At 36.4% G+C, this 21,574-nt stretch overlaps 1 protein-coding gene across 2 annotated transcripts in view; it reads left to right on the top strand.

Moving 5' to 3' along the window:
- LOC134654954 (tyrosine-protein kinase Src42A) overlaps positions 1 to 21,574 on the top strand; it is a 72,587-nt gene that overhangs the window by 31,843 nt on the left and 19,170 nt on the right. For both annotated transcript variants that reach the window (XM_063510388.1, XM_063510387.1), the window contains exons 2-3: positions 10,698 to 10,819; positions 17,400 to 17,563. In XM_063510388.1, coding sequence (XP_063366458.1) covers positions 10,698 to 10,819; positions 17,400 to 17,563 — 286 coding nt within the window. The remainder of the gene's footprint in view (positions 1 to 10,697; positions 10,820 to 17,399; positions 17,564 to 21,574) is intronic.

Consider the following 21,574-nt stretch of genomic DNA (forward strand, 5'->3'; position numbering starts at 1 on the left):
ATTACTTATTCTTTACTTTCACTAGGCGAACGCAATGATTTAGGTTCCGTTCCGCGACGTCTTAGCTCCTCTGGGGCATTTTTTTTTTAAACAAACACTTTCATAGGTGATTACATTTGGTTATACGCCGCGTTACAAACGTTATGTAATTTGTAATGTAGATGATTTGCTCCAGCTAGTTCATATTCTGTTATGATTTAGTTGTATTAAGGACTAATAAAAAGCTAAAGGAAAGGTACATACGAGGGGCGTTCAATATATAATGAGAATGAGATGCAAACTCTTTAAATATTAGGAAAGTAAATACTGGCCAGTAAAGCTAATCTACCTAGCTGATTGCCATGAAAAAAAAAAACTAACTGTTTTTTGTTTAAAAAAAAAATACTGCGATTTATTTGCGATGCTATTGAGTACGTTAGCGAAAATGGAGAAAATTGAACTGCGCGCCATTATTAAATACTTGTGTTTGAAATTTTTTTCTACGGACCAAGTCAATTTAGATTTACGGGACACTTTAAGGTCTAATGCTCCTCCGTATTCGACAGTTGCACGTTGGTGCGCCGAATTTAGACGTGGAAGAACATCGACCATGGATGACCCCCGCTCCGGACGCCCTACTACAGCAGTAACTGAAGAAATTGTGAAAAAAGTCGAAAACTTAGTTTTGGCGGATCGTCGTGTCACGGTTCGTTTTATTGCTGAAAATGTAAAGATTTCAACGGGGAGCGTGCATAATATTTTACATGAACGCTTGAGTATGAAAAAGGTATCAGCGCGTTGGGTACCCAGAATGCTTACTGACACGCAAAAACAAACTAGAGTCGAGATTTGTCAAGAAGCTTTGGACCTGATACAGCAAGACCGGGAACTTTTTTTGGCGCGATTTATAACAATGGACGAAACACGGCTCCATCATTACGACCCTGAAACGAAACTGCAGTCTATGACATGGAAAAGGCCATCATCTCCAACTCCGAAGAAATTATAGGTGGGCCCATCTGCCGGTAAGGTCATGGGCTCTGTTTTTTGGGATGGTAAAGGGGTCGTAATGATTGAGTATCTCGAGCATGGAGCCACTATTACAGGCTCTTTATATGCCAAACAAATAGCAACATTGCGCAATGAGATCCGTGAAAAACGGCGAGGTAAACTCTCGAAAATTGTGTTATTCCATCAGGACAATGCACCGGCACACAAGTCCGCCGTTGCAATGGCTGCAATACGTGATGCTGGGTTCGATATCCTTAAGCATCCTCCGTATTCACCAGACCTCGCCTCTAGTGATTTCTACCTATTTCCGAGATTGAAGGTATTCCTTCAATCTAAGAAAGAGAGCAAGAAATTTGAAGACGACGACGCGGTAGTCGCTGCAGTACAAGATTTTTTAAGTACTCAAGATGAAACCTTTTTTAGAAATGGAATATTAAGTTTAGAAAAAAGATATACTAAGTGTATTATGCTAAAAGGTGACTATGTCGAAAAATAAAATAACATTTAATAAAAGTTGTATATAACATACTCATTCTCACTTTTTATTGAACGCCCCTCGTATCGTCCATAAATTATTAACAGAAAGTCCGTAACAATACGACAGTAACGATGTAATAAGCTTTACATTATTATTAATTACTGACGTATAAGATTAATATTAAAAAATCGACAACGTTTCAATAATTCCTCAAAGTTTCTTCGTCTAAGGACAGGTGGCACTAAATCGATGAAAATGCATTGTTCTTATCATCGCAAATGCGAGGTCGTCTTGCGAAAGAACAATACAACAGGTTTATGATTTGTTTTTACTTTTTATGAGTAAGAGCCGCCTCATGCACTCGCGGAGCTCCGATAATAATTGCACTTGCGGATGTTTTCATACAAGTACCTTTTATACCATAGTATTGATAACAGTGGCACAACATCAACTATAGGCTTGTGCCTGCTCGTTCACTACAGAGAGCGCTCCGCTCTCGGTCAATCGGTCGAACGAACTAGTTCGCTCTTTTAGTTCCTTTAGTTCAATTCGGTCGTTGAACTTGTTGAGAGCCGGGAATGAATAGGAATCGGGTTTACACTTGATTTTCTCCCAATCTTTGGTAACTAAATATAATTCAATTTGTACGATATGATTAGGTCGATATTAAACATTAAAACACGTTAACACAATAAAAAAATTAAAATATATTATTATAGAAAAATATTTGATTTACCTTCAAACTTTTCGGGATTTGGCGTGTCACGTGATTCTTTCATCTCGTTCGCACTTGTGCCAGCGACATTGTGAACCGTTTGGTTCCGATCGTTTTCTGTTTCACTCATTCAAGCGCTCTCCAATCTCACTGAACTAAAGGACCTAAAGACCGATTAAGAGCGCGCAAAAAGATTTAGTTCCTTTCGGTCCTTCACGGGATTTCATTCTTAACAGTTCTTAGTTCGCGAACGACACAAGCCCAACATTACGAACACTATTTTGACAATACTGATGTTTTGCTGCGGCTCGTGCCATGCAAGAACGAACACAAACATTTTGGTTTGCAATTACCCATTATACTATTCACTCTACTCAGTCTCAGGTGTACCTTTTTAAGAGCCAACAGGAGCTAAGATTTAAATATTTTAGGTAAATATACCCGTCTCGCTAACGGAAGCGGCTCCTAACACTAGTGCGATAAGGACAAGGCGAAAAATCCTGCGTAAAAATATCAAAAATCGAGGTTTCGTACTCGACTGTTTCCTCCTCCAAAACTTAACCAATCGTGACCAAATTTGGAAATCTAAATGATTATGACATTATCTGTGTCGGACCGTTTTGCTTTTTTGACTAATTGATGTCAGTTTTGAATAGCACGCCTCTCATTGCGGCATAGTCAATTAGGCCATTTTGGCCATTTTTGAAGGGCTCTAGCGCCTTAAAAAAACAAAAATATCAAAAAAAGCAAAACGGTCCGACACAGATATTGACAATATTAATCTGTGTTGAAAAAATCATTGCTCTAGCTTCAAAACCCACGGAGGAAACAGACGAGTACGTTTGTATGGAGAAATGACCACGCCTGTTGGCTCTTAAGAGCTTTGTCAGCTTTGTAATATTGTATTATACAACTTTCATGAGCATGACAAATATCGGAAGTAAAGTTAAGTACTTCTAAGTAAATTGTAGTTGTAAATCATGTGGTTTTCAATCAAAAAGTTTTTATCTATGTCCTGTTTTGGCACGTTAGTATCGTGAACGCTCGCTCATTTATGATGACATGTATGTTTAGCTGTTGCTTGTTGTATATAGGTTTAAAATGTACCTAATTTGTTTTAAAATACAAGTATTCTAATCGTACTGAATAAATGACATTAAACTATGGAAAATTTTATAACCGATGAAGGGCCACATCTGAACGTAGATTAATTCTAATCGGCATTATCATTGTTGTTTCTTGACAGTTTTTGCGTGCCGCATCACCTGCCCTTAACTGGACAACAGGCGGCAGTTATATTTAACGACTCATTGTAGACTTTGCTAATAGTATCGGTTTGTACTATTGGATTGCCAAATGTTCCGTCTTAATCAGAGTTTCCTTTTGCAGTGCCCGGTAACACGTGCGGTAAAGTTCTATTCTAACTGCGTTGTCTCATAAGCAAACGTAAATAATTTAGCACTACGCGAACATTTCGTACCAGCAACTTTAAATATACCTTTCATATGTATTTTTATCCTTATCTTATTAGCCAATATTATACAGGTTAGAGATGCCCCGAATAGTGGTTTTGGCCGAATACCGAATATGCGGCCCCTCCCTCGGCCGAAGCGCCGAATATTCCGCATAACATTTATACATTTTTTGAGTCACATTTATGATGAAAACTGTTCGCCAACAAAGCACAACGTTTGCTAAGATTTAATTTTAGTTTACTCAGAACTAATGAATGTAGTCAGAGTCAATAAAATCGAACCTATGATAAAAATAAAATTATTAGTAACCAACAAATGCTAAAAAAACAGTCTTCATATTTAACAACTTCCCTAGAAAAGATTTTAAACATTAAATATAGTGGCCTGCGGTTATTTTTATTGTGTAATTTCTCTTTTTAGTTAGGTGTAAGAGATATTCGGTATTCGGCCGAATAGTACGCAACATTCGGCCGAATACCGAATAGTTGCCGAATATTCGTGGCATCTCTAATACAGGTAGTTTTCTGTCTCAAGCGAATGCTAGAACAGCCAAATCGGAAGTAAAATGAGATGTGAAAATCGTACATGATTATTAAAACATTAGAAACTTCACAATATATTTCTCAATTTACCCATTTGTTATTGTAAAATGCCTACACGGAGTAACCATTGACTTCTTCGCTGATGTGTCATCGGCATCTTTGTTTGACGTGGAAGTCCTAATTCTAAATTCAGGCTATGTCGCAATTCGTATTTCTATCGCTATCGGTTATATTCCAGTTACAGCCCTTGTTAAATTTTCCAATAACCTTTGCGGTTAGGTATGTTCCTAGTATTAGAAACAACCTATTTTTCGAGATTTAGTTATAAGACCTCATATACTTGGAGGATATAATCAAACGAAGACGCCATGTCTGTAATTTTCTGTACAAAACAGTCTGCCGATTTTTGCGGGGGAGGGGAACGTCAAATGTATGCGTAACGTAAAAATAGCCATGTCAGATAAACGTCAGTCCATACATTGTGTATGACCGTTGGCCGCCTATTTTCGACAGAGGGGAAAGCCTGTTAATGGCTACTCCGTTTAGTTGTATCCTCCAAGCTCATATAGGTATATCTTGCTGACAAATGTTAAACGTTGAATATTTGAACGTTTGGTAAATGAATCTTGCACAAACAGATTTAGTTGAAATGTAGTACTTGCATACAAATTTCTGTATAACCTAGCTAGAATTACCTATAGAAATTAGTAGAGAACTTTGTCGTCAAGAACCTGTCAAAGTTTCGGTACTTTCAGTCTTAATAAATAAATTATTTATGTACTAAAATAGGTGCCAAAAGGAGCAATCCTTGTTACTCGACTTGTGGCGGTGACGGGTAGAACCATACGCTGCTGTACGAAAATACCGTTTGTCTTATTATGTTCAATGGGGTTTTTAGCTCGGCCACGTACTCAGTCATAGTCGCAGATTTTTATTCATAATCCTTTCTCTACTCTACTACCCCATTAGCACTTAACCGACACTTGTAACTTTCGGCAATGGCGCAATTTTTTTTCATTTTAAACAAACGAACGAAGGAAGTTCTCTTTTTCGGCTATTTTTTTTTTTCTTTTTAAACCCTTTATTTTAAAGCTTGGTCCATTTTTATGTGAACCAAAACCTGGCCTGATGATGCTTTCTAATATTTGTTATAGTGATCTGATCGATGAAAGTCCATTGCAATATTCTTTAACAGAGTAGTTATATCATCCGCTATAAGTAGTTGTATTCGTCTTTATAATACCTATTACTAGCTATTAGAAACCGTTTAATGTAATAAGTTTACGGCATGATTCAGTGCAGAGTGTGCAAAAGCTAGTGTTGTGACGCTTGTTAATTAAAGCAGTTCTCCCACGTTTAAGTGCATGAGGAGATGGCGATTGCCGTAATTACTGAACGGAGAATGGCACGCACTTGCGATTAGCTCCTGTTAATTGTAGATTGGCCTACACGTGTACGACATTGTGCTCCGTGATGATTGACATGTTTATATGTAGTTTAAATATGTAGTTCATTTTACAAAGTATCATAATAAAGCGATTTGTAGTGTGGAAGATACATTTCCTGTTGATTACATTTATGTATTTGTATTATTTTCTACAGTCAATACATTAAATATCAACATAAAGTGCCAAAAATATGTACCTCAATGTACGCAAACGTACGAAAATACATATTTTTGCCACATTGTCCGTCCCTATATTAAATAATACGCTTGATTGAAAAAAAAATCGCAAGAGTTTTGCAAAATATCCATAGGTATAAAGCAGCAGTAATCTTGAGCAATACTATGAATCAGTATCTAAGCACCATGTGAACTCGATCAACCAAGAACGCTTTAAATATTTCGATTTATATCATTTAAAGCCTTACTCGTATAGGTAATCTCAAGATTACCTACCTACTAGAATTCCATCCTAAAGCAGTTTATTGCACATATATATTTCCTTTCAGGAAACTGCACGTATTGCGCCATGCCTGCTTCTCAAACCTTCAACACTTTAGAGAAAAAAATATATATTTGTATAACATACTTAGAAAAAATACTTCTAAATTAAGCCTGCCTTCAAAAAAAGGTCGCTGATGCAGCCTGTTCCACGTTGCAGAGCCTGTGGGCCCTATAATTAGATTAGCCTGCGAGCCTGGAGCGACCAGGACTGGCTAAGCGAAAAAATAGTGCATCCATCGGCATGCGGGGTTTATTGACCGCGCAACTTGTATCTATTACATATATGTTTTGTAAAATGTGAGCGAAAGTCGAGAATTAATTCACCTTTGTTGGCGCCAGTTATCGTCGCGGGTCAAAGGGCTCGATGACACTGATTATCTAACTTCAGAACCAGTTGGCTAAAAATATGTTGAGCGTGGGTGTAGGATTTTATACCGCATTTAGTTCATAAATTATACATTTTCTTTTCAAACAACTTAATATGTAGGTAGATGCTGTTGCACTTTTGACCCGAACACCGAAATTTAAGGTTAACTGAGTTAAGTCTAAGTTATTAGTGTCTTAGCTTATTGATTTAACACGCGATGTGTTAATTCAGACCCCTTTGGATATGTTTTTTTAATATGCTAAATTTTTGACTCTAAAATCCATGTGTGTTTAGAAACTTGTGAAGTCGCACTGGTCGAATGTATATTTCACATACAAAACAGTGACTTTACGAAGGTTGGCACTTTTACTCGCCTTTTCTTAAAGTCTAGACAATGAAACCAGTCGTGTTTGCACAATGCTATTTGAACTTTCGAAAATCTGCAATTGAAACAGAAGAATAAATACTGCGACAAATTAACGTGTGTAGTGTAGACAAGCTATGTTTAATCTAACCCATGTTTGATTTATAAAGTTTTCTATTCTAAATCAAATATTGATATGTTAGTAATATTGTAACATTTGTATTTTTATTCGCTTCTTGTGTTTTGAAGACTATTGTTTTACTAACAAACACAAAATATCAAAATGACAGATAAGGACCAACGATTTTCAAGGACTCGTTAGACTTGACAAGCGTTTATGAATAACGCCACACGGAGTCCTAATGAATACAAGTCTACCGTTGCATTGCGTTAACATTTGTCTTCAAAAGAAATCAGCTCCACAGAATTCTAGTTCCTAATTAATGAGTGAAATCAGAGATAAGATAAAGATTTAAGAAACTGGTCAAAAATAAGCCTGTTAGCGACAAGGGATGTGATAGCCTTTTTAGAAACTACTTAATATTTGTATCATGTCATGATTCAGATGACGATTTCTCTCGCTGTAAGGAGGGCAAGGTCGCTCCATCTGTCTGGTTCGCTGTCCGCTCCGTAAATATTTGCTGCTGCTGTCTCGCGCTTACTTCGACCAAATATACTAGCATTCAAAACAGACCCTACTTTTCTATCTTTATGCTTCCTGTTTCTTAACGAAAACTGACTTATGCCAACCCAGGTTCATGCAAGAAGTTTTCCCTAGGGATTGCTCAAATTTCTCTTAACCCATCCAGCGCTTGTCACGATATATTATTGACGTTATGCGACAGCCTTTTCGCTACATTCAGGAAAATCTATGTTATTGGCAACGACGTTACAATACGAGTATACCTTAGCATTGAATGAGTTTAATATTAAACAGTATATAGGTAACCAACCTATACATTTACCGTGGTTTCTTTCCTTGTGTATCATGTTTTTTTCTCTAAAGCCTATCTGAATACCTATATTCTGAACGGTAAAACTTAATTAACGGTAACTTTATTTATTCTAGTTTTCTTTCATTTATGTTTTTTTTTAATATAGGCAATAATCATTACTATAGTTAATTATAATAATTATACTCTAGATAATTATTATATATAATATAATTAATTATAATTGAAATTATCTAGTTGCCTTTTTATAATGCATACATGTCTAATCCAATTCTGTATGCCTGTCTTTCACACAAGGGCCTTCAATAGTGTCAGCTAGTGACCGTTCTAAGGTCCTTAGGACGCCCTTAACGCGTGACGAGGCCTCTTGGGTATTTATAGACACAGGACGATGTGCCCTTTTTACTACACCATTTTATAGTTATTGCGACATTGATTGTAAATTTTATTTACACCCGTTAAATACAAAGTATCACAGAGCCTTCGAACGCTTTCGCTCTAACTTACCTATTAATCCATTGAGTAACGACTATTTATTACCCTCCTAAAACTGCACCCGTGGCAGAAAATTCCATCCTGTCTGAAATTCTCGGTACTCTGTTAGGGTTTTTAGCATCAGGTAGAAATAAATGGCTTAACTTTACCGGGCATGCGCAATAACTCATCACTTATCAGACATGGTTTACGAGGGATGAATAGGCGTGGTTTTGGACTCTCAGCTGATGGTTCACCCAGGCTAACATCACTACTTCTCCCGTGAATGATCTAGCTTCAGAATTATGGTACATCCTCTCGACCTCTCGAGACACCTCAACAGTACGAAGTTATTCAAGAAAGGAATGAGCAAGTTCTCGTGTGTTAACGGGGGTCGAAACGAAATAAATTTTTGAATACCTATGTATATTTCTTTATTTCGTATATGCACGGATACATTACACGTCAAAACATAGGTTTTGTGTTTTGAATAATTATATTTAGGTAATCTCCAGTATCTGACATAGGCCAAACCACGATTAGTGAAAAATTTCTTGATATGTAAAAATATACAAGTTCATAAAAGGATTTTTACTTTAAAGCAATTAGCCAAGTTAAAAATATGGTATTGTGATTAAAAACACACTAGCGTAATTAATCAAACCTCATCAATGCTCATCATAAGCTATTTTTCGTGATTTGTAAAAATCCAACCCTAACATCTGTTACTTTCGTGCACGGGGCCCGAAAACGTGTCTTACAGGTGGGCGTAGTCGTAGTTTAAGCATGTCGATGCCATAATTACAAACTTGGACTCATCCTCACCTTGTGAATCGGAATAAACCAACGGACAATAGTAATCAATGCCCTCCGTAGATAGTTATCGTCACGAAGCCGGCGATCTTTATCAACATTAATTGCATGATGATCTCATCAAACTTTGCCTCCTGAAAACTAATTGACTATAATAGTACAAGTCTTTTCACTGAAAATACTGTACGATAGTCAATTTGATTACATTATATGATAGCGACGCTAAATTAATGTGGGTAATTTCAGTCAGACAACAAATTTTATTGAGTATTTTTAGTAAATATGTTTTATTTCATAAAAATAAAAGAAAAAGCGTTATAATTTAAGATAAATATCTTAGAATCGTATCGTAAATGACGGCCGTGCCCACAGAGTTAGTTTTGATTTTGAGCCCCAATGCTCCTGGGTATAAGACGACAAAAAAAACAAAGAAAATACAATAGGTGTTCTTATCGCTAAAAAACAATCTCCAAACAAGCGTAACATCCTAACCCCTCTTTATTCATAAATCTTAGCAAACATCTATTAAATATTGTCCAGTTTTAACAAACACAAATGTCAAAAACTGACAAACGATTATCATTATCAACGGTTTGTTAAGTTCGACAGAAGTTTTATGAATAATGGAAACCTTTTTGCAATATTTTCTTGGTATCCATTTGGGTAACTCATGAACTTGGCCTTTGACGTCACGTATAAGTAATTAGTTTCAAGAATCTTGGAGGCGATTCAGTTCGGTTGTGATTCAGTTTTAGGCTGACTGTCGAAATCTGTTTAAGTGTAAATTGCTTATGTAAATATCATACTAGGAATTTAAATAGGTAACCTTGCGTTCAATCTGCACGCCAAAAATTTTTTTCCGTGTTATAGTAGGTATAAATATAATAATAGCTATACCTATTATTATTATCAATGTTTAGTGCCCAAAACAAAACAAAAATGCGAATATAAAATATAAAAACCACAACAAACTAAATACTCGTATTTTACTAGACTAGAGAAATGTTAATTAATTCTGAAAATAACAAATTATGATGCATTGTTCACTGACACTCATGCTACGAACGGTGACTACAATAAGTTAGTCCTTTCGTCTCGAGTACAGGGAATTTAACATACGCCGATTGAATGCACAATAACTGTATCTACACGAGGTTGAGTCACCTCCGCGGTCTGCCCTGCTACGACCTTTATTATCTCGTTTACATTCTGTAGAAGTTGGCAGGGGAGCGAACAGTGTGAGTATGTAAACGGGATACTCGTACTTCTCCTGCCAAGTGCCGCCGCTACTCACCTTCTATTGATTGTATTGAGGAGGGATGAGAATGGTGAGACGTGCAGTCAATAACTCCTAACAATAGAATTTTCCAGCCGGCACTGAAGCAATGTGTTTCTAATCTCGGGTCAAAACAAGCTGCTATATTTTTCTTAAAGTAAAATATGTGTAAATAAAATAAGATATCCGAACACTACTAGTCTCTATTTACATATATAATGAATTCATGAAACTAACAAGTCTCCTACTCTCGTTTTTTTCTTGGATCGAAATTTACCAATAACTTTCTGCCTTTGTTTCAGATGGTACTTCCGTAAAATAAAACGGATTGAAGCTGAAAAGAAGCTTCTTTTGCCAGAAAACGAGCACGGCGCTTTCCTTATTCGAGACTCAGAGAGCCGGCACAATGACTTCTCGCTATCAGGTAAATACTTTGACCTCTTTTATTCTGCAGTGCAAAGATAATCCTAATCTCAATGCTAATGGTGCTAATGAACTTCGAGGAGCCTATTTGGTGTCAATTCGTCATTCGACCACACAATAATAGAGTTGTTTTTATTATTATTTAAACTCAAGTTAAAACCTTTTCAGTCTGTTTGCCAAAGATAACGAGTTATACTTGTAGGTTTCGTTATTAACTAGGTTAAAGTTATAGGTACATCAACAAAATGTTGCCAATATCCCTTTATAGATTTATCGTGCCCGCGATGCAGAGTTTTCAATATTTTCACTATAGTCTTTTGATTTTGGATTAAGTCTTGTTAAACCATTTTACCCGGAATCCTATCAATTATAACCATTCTACCCCAACTAACTTGTACCTATAGTCAATGTAATTATGACAGTTAACATCAACGTCATTAATGAACTTCTAGATCCGTCTGTGGATTGACTAATGTTAGGTACTTACTCATGCCGTGTAAAGGGCGACCAGACTTCGATTTCTACATGTAAGAATTAACCTGGACTGCGGAAAATTGCTCTTGTAAGTCTTGAAACTGCACTGCGGTGGTGTGTTAGTATTTTAGTAGTATATCACTACTCGCGACAGCTCAGACCAGTTATTGTGGTAGAGAGAGCACGATATTTTTTTTGTTTCAGAACCACAAAAAGTGTAACGTACGGCATGCTTCATAAGCGCACGCACTTGCAAGACAAGGGCGTTCTAAGCCTTAGGAAGGATAACATTAATTCTTGACCTTCCACCACCATCAAATATCGATTAGGTATGTTTGACAGTGACAATTCTGTACGTAATAGGTACGATTAAATATTCTGTGACAGTACGTAATAGATGTATGTCTGACAACCCTACTTGTTCACCAACAAAAAGCGACGCCTGCGCGGCTCCAGCCCAGTCTATTTAAAGAGTTACCTTAAATGTTCTAACCAGGCGTCTTACGAACGTGTTCGTAGGCTCTCATAGGATCTATTCCGATGCTGAACCGGTTCATAGTTTTTCTAAAGCTCCGGAATGAGCGTCGTGGGAACAAAGACAAAGTACTTCTTGGTATCGATTCAGCCGTAGGTGGCAATTAGTTACTAATTACTATCGTAAGTATCATAACAGAGAAGGATTAAAAAAGTCGCATTTCCCAATTGCCTACAAAAATATTGTGTTTAATTTTTAACAAGCAAAACGAAATTTTAAGATTAATCTTTACAAAATAAAGTAAAACTGTGACTTCAAAAATAATAAATTAAAATTTCATCCCGTTTTATATGCCCTAGCTACGTTTGAATTCGGTGCCAAGCCAAGTCATAAAATCTTCAACCCGAAAGCCAACCCTGGTGTAGTGTAGTTCGAAAAGAAAGAAAGAACCAGTATTGTAACTATATGGCTTGGCACGTCGAATTGATAACTTCCTCCTTTTTTGAAGTCGGTTAAAAATGGAGCCCTCACTTACGTCTTCTTGAATTATTAGTTTAAAAGGTAAAATCCGAACATAGTAATGATAAAATTTTAAAACATAAAAATAAAATTGAGATGCTATGATTACAAATATATTCGAATTGAATAAAACTATCTAACCGTCTAACGTCTTTAAGGTGTAATAGACTTGTCTCATTCCGACATAATCCGACCAACTCATAGTGCGGTATTTATGCTAATACTTTTATGTTACGTTGTAATTGTAATTCGACGCAGAGTGCGCGCCGGTTCATGTGATGCAAAACGACATTGACGGACAGCCGCGCGGGACGTGCACGGGCATTGTCTCTATCGCGCTTGGCGTGTCCACCGTATGTGATTTTGAAAATTAGTTCAATTTTATACTTTAATCACATGCAATAAAGAATATATTCGAACTAATTTTCAAATGCGCTTACAGAACTATGTTGAGCGCGGCAGCACTGCGTTTTGTATGTACGCCGGGTGCTGAATAGTGACGTCATGTGGGGCAGATTTAATTAAATTTTAAACTGTGTACGCGAAATTATCGCGAGCTTTTTTTGATATCGGTCGTGTAAGGAAGCAAAGGCCAGACGGGCACTGTTTAGTCCGTGCGTTGCACGAAACATGCATACGGGTGTGCGTTCATAAATATGCGTGGTGCGGGAAAAGTTTTTTTTGAACTGCGGACTCAATAAATAAGACTAGTGTTTTTTACAGGCCAATTCTAGTCTCAGTTATTAGATCTGTTTCCAATATGATATACGTACTGATCTGTCAGTGTCAAAAGTAACGTTTTTGGTTGAAGAATTCATTCTCTTTTGACACTGACAGACCACTATCATATCAGTATCATATTGGAAACAGATTTAAAAACTAAAACTAGAATTGGCCTGTTAGTTCGATAATTTATAGTCCACGCACACGCAGACATAAATAAATAAATAAATAAATATTAATGGACATTTTTTACACAAATTGACTAAGCCCCACGGTAAGCTCAAGAAGGCTTGTGTTGTGGGTACTCAGACAACGATAGATATAATATACAAATACTTAAATATATAGAAAACAACCAAGACTCAGGAACAAATATCTGTGCTCATCACACAAATAAATGCCCTTACTGGGATTCGAACCCAGGACCGCGGCTTCACAGGCAGGGTCACTACCCACTAGGCCAGACCGGTCGTCAAGACATAAGATGTCCTTCCCAATGTATCTATCTGTCAACGGCGACACCCTGCCAAACTAGTCTGATAGGTAAGCCTTAATTATTGCGTGCATGTGCACGAGCGTGACTCGATACAGATAGCCAGAGGGTGTTAGTGTTAGGCAGATCGTGTGTCAAACGGCCAGGGGTGGGTAGCCGGGGCCACTTGCAACACGTTTTGCCCCAATTCACGCCCACCACTAGTTTAAAGAAAAAAAAAGCGGCCAAGTGCGAGTCGGACTCGCCCATGAAGGGTTCCGTATTTAGGGGATTTATGACGTATTAAAAAAAACTACTTACTAGATCTCGTTCAAACCAATTTTCGGTGGATGTTTGCATGGTAATTGTACATCATATATTTTTTTTAGTTTTATCATTCTCTTATTTTAGAAGTTACAGGGAGGGGGGACACATTTTACCACTTTGGAAGTGTCTCTCGCGCAAACTATTCAGTTTAGAAAAAAATGATATTAGAAACCTCAATATCATTTTTGAAGACCTATCCATAGATACCCCACACGTATGGGTTTGATGAAAAAAAACTTTTTGAGTTTCAGTTCTAAGTATGGGGAACCCCCAAAATTTATTGTTTTTTTTTCTATTTTTATGTGAAAATCTTAATGCGGTTCACAGAATACATCTACTTACCAAGTTTCAACAGTATAGTTCTTATAGTTTCGGAAAAAAGTGGCTGTGACATACGGACGGACAGACGGACAGACAGACAGACAGATATGACGAATCCATAAGGGTTCCGTTTTTTTCCATTTGGCTACGGAACCCTAAAAAGTGTCTAGTATTTGATCATCTCATAAGTGATAGAGTAAAACAGCTTTTACGGTTAAAGTGCTTTGTATTGCATATGTATAAGGCTAGGATAACTTTGCATAGAAACGAATAATGTTCAGCTTCATGTTATAAATATTAAAGTTACCGATTAGTTAGGTACCGATATTTCTTGCCCATAAAAACCTCTCGTATTCAGATATTGTAAACGTAAAGTACATAGTGCAAAATTAGCGTAACATAAGACATTAACCGTCTTAACCGATATTGACCGTTCATCAGTTCAACACAAGACGTCTGTTCTATTTTTCCTAGATAAGATAACCAGCGTTGCAGCAGTTGCTTTTAATAGCAAAACCATGTTAGTTTAATCGGACTCCTAATACAAAACCTGATCAATTAATTGATTAGTAATATAATGTAAATAAAGATATATTGGTTTTCTATTAAATTATAGAATCTGAAGTGTAAACATCGTCCTGCAAGAAAATCAGATTTAAGGAATAAAATAAGTCTCTGGTATTATATTAATACTTATATAGGTACACGTTTGAATTGTTCCTCAACACTATTCCTCATATACAATGGAGCCCGCATAAATTTACCGGGCTTTCTCAATAAATGAAAGTAAGTTTGTTTCTTTCACCTGAGTAAATTAAGATTTCACGTGTACTTGGAATATGCAGCGATCTGTGTCGAATATAATAATCAATACCGCTGGGAAATTTGAAGACCGTTACATGCCCTTGCGCACCTAAGGTTGTTTACATAATTATAATACTATTGTACTACCATTTTGTTTCTTATTTTACAGAAGACGCCGCCTATTAATATATAATATTATAATAACTTGTATGTTTACAATTACCTATACGATGCATTTACTCTTTGCCATATTAGGCTGCGTTTCCACCATAGATCTGCGCATCTTTCCACCGCTCAGCTACATCGCACATCTCTGGTGTTCTTAGACTTGCCAAAACCTCATTTTGATAATCGTCAGTTAAAAGTACTTGATACTATCGTTTGCATATCTTCCGGGAACGCAAATGTATTACATATACAAGTTCAACCCAATAACGATTAAATTACATGCAGGCATAAAGTTACCTTTATGTAGTTGCGCGTCGATTCATATTACTCACAAGGTTGGGTATGTATACTGTTTTATTGTGGTGATTCCTGTAAACTTTATATCTGATCTATAATACTATTTTATGAGACGGTTTTATTTTATAAAATACCGCAAACTAGTAGTGCGGATTACGATATGAAAACTACAATTAAGTAGTCAACGTTTAGGCCTGTTGTATGCGGTTTTATAGACATTAAATCAATTACATTTCCGTGACTGTTGACTTTACTTCAACAATTATAACTTATTATAAGACCACAACAAACAACATAATCGTTTGCAAAATCAGTGTTGATTGAGGAAACTTATTAAAATCTATAAAAATGTTCAAGGAAGAATACTTACCCGTAAACCTGAATATTAAATGCATTGAGATGGAGCGCTGTTAAATAAATTTCTCGAAATAATGATAGCCAGAGTTCTTGTACTTCAGGTGTCATTTAAAACAATATAAATAAACAACAAGCTGTTTCATATTAAACATCATACCTATATATTTTTTTATTAACCCGCATCGGTATGACCCCGGCGGAAAAGGGGACAGGGTTGCAGATAGAAATGACTTCCCAGAAGATAGTGATTCGAAGAGAGACTCATCACGCAAAGATACTGCAGCAAGGTCTTTCAACATCGTCATTGTAACGCGTGGCTGTTTTGGCGTAAACGGTTAACATCAATACTAAATGGAATAACTTGTGTGTCACCATTATTGTACGTGATAATAGAATCAAAATCAATTGTTTGCCGTTACATTACATTCCCAGCTACTGCTATTTAGGTCACCAAGGACCGTCTTCCGAGTAGATTGATACTTTATTAATTACTAGAGACCCGCCCCGGCTTTGCACGGGTTAATAATTTATAAACCTAAACATAAACCTTCCTCTTGAATCTCTTGATCACTCTATCTACCAAAAAAAAACCGCATCAAAATCCGTTGCGTAGTTTTAAAGATCTAAGCATACATACAGACAGACAGCGAGAAGCGACTTTGTTTTATACTATGTACTTATACTGATGGTTGGTACTGATAGTAATAGTGATAGGCCTTAAACCTGTTGGCTTTTCAAAAATAGGTGCCAATTTACCCTGTAAAAAACATGTTTAAATAATATAACTTTCTTTAATGGGCATAATTTGTCTAGTTTTATACAATTGACTGTCAGTGATAATGACATGCCGACGAACCAACTAAACCAGTTATAAGTAAACATTGTTGCTCCGATGATTCATTCCAGACCTGCATCGCTTTTATAAACGTTTCATAATAGACGCATTCCTGAGATAGTTCAAGTATGTCGCTCGTATTAAATATTGCTCAAGTAAATATTTAGTATTCCTAGTATACCTATGATTACTGTTATGCAATTGGTGTAAAAACCCTGTGCTATGAAATATTTATGCATACAATATCATTGATTTTTACGTATATTATTTGTTTTTGCATTTTTACCATTTGTACTAAACAACTTTAAAAGTAAAATCAAATAAAAACCTACTGACGCTCAACGCTTGTCAATCACCGATCGCAAATATGGTTCATTGTACCGCTGTGGTCAAACCAGATTATTCTTATTACAACGTTGTCAATACTAACGGTATGAAATGTCCAGTGTAAAGTAAACCCTGAATGGCTCAACGATTAAAGTCCGTGACTGTACATGAAAAGTACCTACCTACACTTTTGAGGATCGTTTCTAACAACAAAACGTCGTTAAATCATAAATCATTTATTTTTCGTGATAAACTAGTTAAACATACAAAAGTAACATGATAAAGGTTAGAAATTCATAATTACATATTTTTTACCACGAAATGGGCTCGCCTCAGCATAATGCTGACCCGAGAGTCGGCGCTGATCTTCCGGCGAGTCCATTTATCACCACCACGCCACGCCACGATCGCAGCTAACGCTATCGTTAACGCTAAATTTCATCCTGCTATTACGATCATTAAGTATTGTCATATTGTTACAGTGAGAGACGGCGACACGGTGAAGCACTACCGCATCAGGCAGCTCGACGAGGGCGGGTTCTTTATCGCACGCCGAACCACCTTCCGCACCCTCCAGGAGCTGGTCGAGCACTACAGCAAAGATGCCGATGGACTCTGCGTCTCGCTCAATAAGCCTTGTGTGCAGGTCTGTACTACATTGACTTTGTGACTCGTTCAGCAAATCTTGTGTACAAGTCTATACTTTGATCTATTTTCCTCTTTCAGAGCATGGAAGCTTTCATTATATAAACTAGCAATAAACTAATCAAAATTTGAGTGTTGCAATTGCTCACTAAGCCTTGTGCAGGACCTTACTTTGGAACATATTCCTCATTTGCGTACTTACCTGGTATTCGAGAGGAAAATCATGAGATATCATAGCTAATTCAAACGTATAGTAATCTTAGACGCCGATATAATACAGTTTATTGGCAAATCGCTAGACAATTTAAAGTAGAGCGTAGTCATGATAATGCAGCGCGTCAGGTAGTCGCAAAAACGCCGTTATCTATACCAAAATATACAGTTACACCTTCTGAATTGAATCTGTTAACAACTAAAATGACCTTCATACTTGTTTTCTCTGGAATTTTATTTTCTCTACAAAACTGGTCGATTTTATTCCATCTTGCAATAGGTTTTGAAAGTGATCTGATGTAGCATTTACCTGAGTAACGTCGAGGTCGTGACTTCCCGTCATTCAAATCGAAAGTCTGGATCTACACTTCTTGCAACTTGTTTACCTACCTATTGCTAATTCCTAGAGTCTTACTTCTACCTAACATAACACCTTGTCCTTCTTGTCATATAAGTGAATCACGCATTTAATTCAATACCATACTGCTGTTGATAACGTTGACCTTTGTCAAAATGCTGTCTAATTTAATTTCTTTACTAGATACCATCATAATTGCAATCGTAATGGAGCTGACACACAAGGTCTCATCGTCGATAAAAATATAATTCTTCATAAGTTTCGAATTCATTCATTCTAATTTTAATTTTAGAAAACTCTAAAATTACGAAATTCAATATAAGGATGAGCGTTAAATGTATGAATTTATGATGCTCAATGGGCACCTTTGTATGTGGGAAGAAATATTGCCAAACTGTCGAAACATGCGCGGTATTCTTATAATTTACCGAAGCACCCCGATGTGATATTTAACCCGAGTGCTAACACAAGCTTTTGTTCGACCTTGCATTATTCCAGGCCTGAGTTACACATCGCATTCCTAGAATGTCATGCATGTCATAAAGTTCCAGTTGCTAACATATTAACGATTAGCCAATGTCACAAGCTCCTTGAACTTTTTCCCTATGCGATCTCTCGCGTAATGTTATGAATAACACGTGCGAATTCCAATACAATGCAACATTACATTACTATTACTGCGTCACACTAATCTCTATGAATTCCTTCCTAATTATCCTGTGTTGCGCAATCAAATATCCGTCAACAGATTTATACTATGTGCGTAATTGGTCTTAGCCACTAATGACCGCTTAATTAAAGGTACTGTAGTCGGAAAGGGTTTCCTCCACTTTTGCCAACGGTATCGATTATGTTCAAGTTCTTGTGGCTCGGTTTATCGGACTTTAATTGCTTTAGGACGAGCACTCGATTAACTATCTACTTATTTTTCTAAATCTACAGTAACTAAACCGAGATGATACGTGATATTCAACACTATACATAACACAACCTTGAATGGAATGTAATCAATGACTTCTTTAATATATCTGTCGATCTAAAGCCATTAGCTTCTCACCAACCGTTGGTATGTTGTTACAAAAAAACAGTGGTCAGTTTCTAAATTAGGTATTTGGTCATTATTTAAATGATATAGCTCATCTCAAACACATACGGAGTTATTACGTGATATGTCAACAGTCGCCAGCTTTAATCGACCTCTTGTTCTAATTCGGTTATTATCATTTACATCACTTGTTGCTTCTTTTAGTAATATTGCATTGCGCCTACGATGTATTGCATAAATTTGCAAGATGCACACTAATGTATTCTATAAATATGACATGGGTTTTGCCAGTTACCTAATACGTATGCAGGGCTGTCAAAATATTTGGTACGATCTAGTCTTCTAGTACTTCTAGTAAAAAACTATGGAAAAGGCCTGATACGTGGGATTACGTATACTACTAGTCCTTCCAAAATATAAACAATTACCTACAAAGTATGAAAAGACAAAAAAAATTGAAAGGAACTTAGTAGGTATGTGACTATATTTTCTGCTACTAAAACTTCAGTATTGAGTTGGATGTAATGTAGGCTGATGGCATATGTTCTCCACTGTGAAAACGACCTATGTTTATGTGAAAACGATCTCGTACGATAAGTCAATAAACAGTTGATTCTATCGACAGTAGATTAATTACCAAACTTTTTCGCAAATCCGCAGTAAATCGCGTACGTTCAAACATTAGGCATTATCGCTCCAGTTTCTGCCGGCAGTCGCAAGGCCGAGATGGTCCCGCTTTCGTCACGCACGCTGCGTCTACGCAACCGAACGCTCGCCTTGTGGCCACCGCTCTTTTGTACAAACTATTGTTTCTATAATTCTTTATTTGTCAACATGAAATTACTTCACTGTTTGGAAATATACATGAAACGTAGATATTTTTAACCCTTTATTACGCTACGGATGTAGCGGCAACATACTTGCCATCATACTTATAACGAAAACTCATCTCTTACGGTTCGAAATCGAGTGACTAGAAAGGAATATTTAAGGAATGTCAAATGGTTAAAGGGTTAGTTTGTTGTATAGAAGTTATTTTAAAGCGATAAATTACATTTAAACGTTCAATTTATTTCGTGTAATAATATTTTTTGTACGTAATAAATGTTAAATGGTGAAAATGTAAAATATAAAAATGTTTTGAACATCCAAACTCTTTGGTGGAGACTTATGGATTACGGTCAATGAGGTTGTCTATGCTGCTCATCAAAGAAATATGTGATGACGTCACGGTTTGGCTCGCTTCTGATTGGTGTTTCAGTCAAAATGGCCGATTGGATAATTTAGCACTTTTATTTTATTGAAAATATTAATAATCCTAATGTTTATACTGAAATTGGGCCATTTTTAGGGTTCCGTACCCAAAGGGTAAAAACGGGACCCTATTACTAAGACTCCGCTGTCCGTCCGTCCGTCTGTCACCAGGCTGTATCTCACGAACCGTGATAGCTAGACAGTTGAAATTTTCACAGATGATGTATTTCTGTTGCCGCTATAACTACAAATACTAAAAACAGAATAAAATAAAGATTTAAGTGGGGCTCCCATAAAACAAACGTGATTTTTACCAAAATTACCGTAAATTACCGCCGTAATTTACGGGCAATCTTCTCCGCGAATGTTCTCGGGTAATTTTTCTAAGATAAATTTTAACTTTTATCAATGAACTCAATGATGTATGTAATTAGATGTTAGAGATTAAATACACAATAATATTACATTATTTTACTAATGTTTAATAAGTTTCATTTGATGTGCGATTTAAATGTTTTTAATGAAAGTAGGTTGAATCAAACTTGCCTAACGAAAAATAAAGTGAGTTCTTTATTATTTTAGCTTAAATGTATAAAATTCATAGTTATGACAGTGATTTTAAATACCTAATTCAAAATGTTGTGTAATCTAAAAAAAACATATCTTATACCTTTAAACGAGCAATTCTTATATATTTATTTATATATATTTCGGGGATCTCGGAAACGGTTCTAACGATTTCGATGAAATTTCCTATACGGGGGTTTTCAAGGGCGAAAAATCGATCTAGCTAGGTCTTATTTCTGGGAAAACGCTGATTTTTGAGCTTTTATATGTTTTCCGAGCAAAGCTGCTCGGTCTCCCAGATATTATATTTCAATGTCATATGTAAGCAAGGATTGATGTGTAAGGTAAAGTTTGATTTGTAATGACTTCCATTACAACAAGTGTGTTTTAAGATACAATTTTAATACGTCGCGTGTTTATTTTAAGTTAAGTAGGCTGTTATATTGTAAACAGGTAAGGTCAAGTGAGGTAAATGCAACTATGGTGTTATTGCGTCTCTCCGTTCTTTCTCGAATACGGTTGGTCGAAACGCCCTCTACTATGCAACGTTTCATTTCCAAGTAGCTCAGGCATGA

This window comes from Cydia amplana, chromosome 16, assembly GCF_948474715.1.
Source record: "Cydia amplana chromosome 16, ilCydAmpl1.1, whole genome shotgun sequence".
Taxonomy (NCBI): domain Eukaryota; kingdom Metazoa; phylum Arthropoda; class Insecta; order Lepidoptera; family Tortricidae; genus Cydia; species Cydia amplana.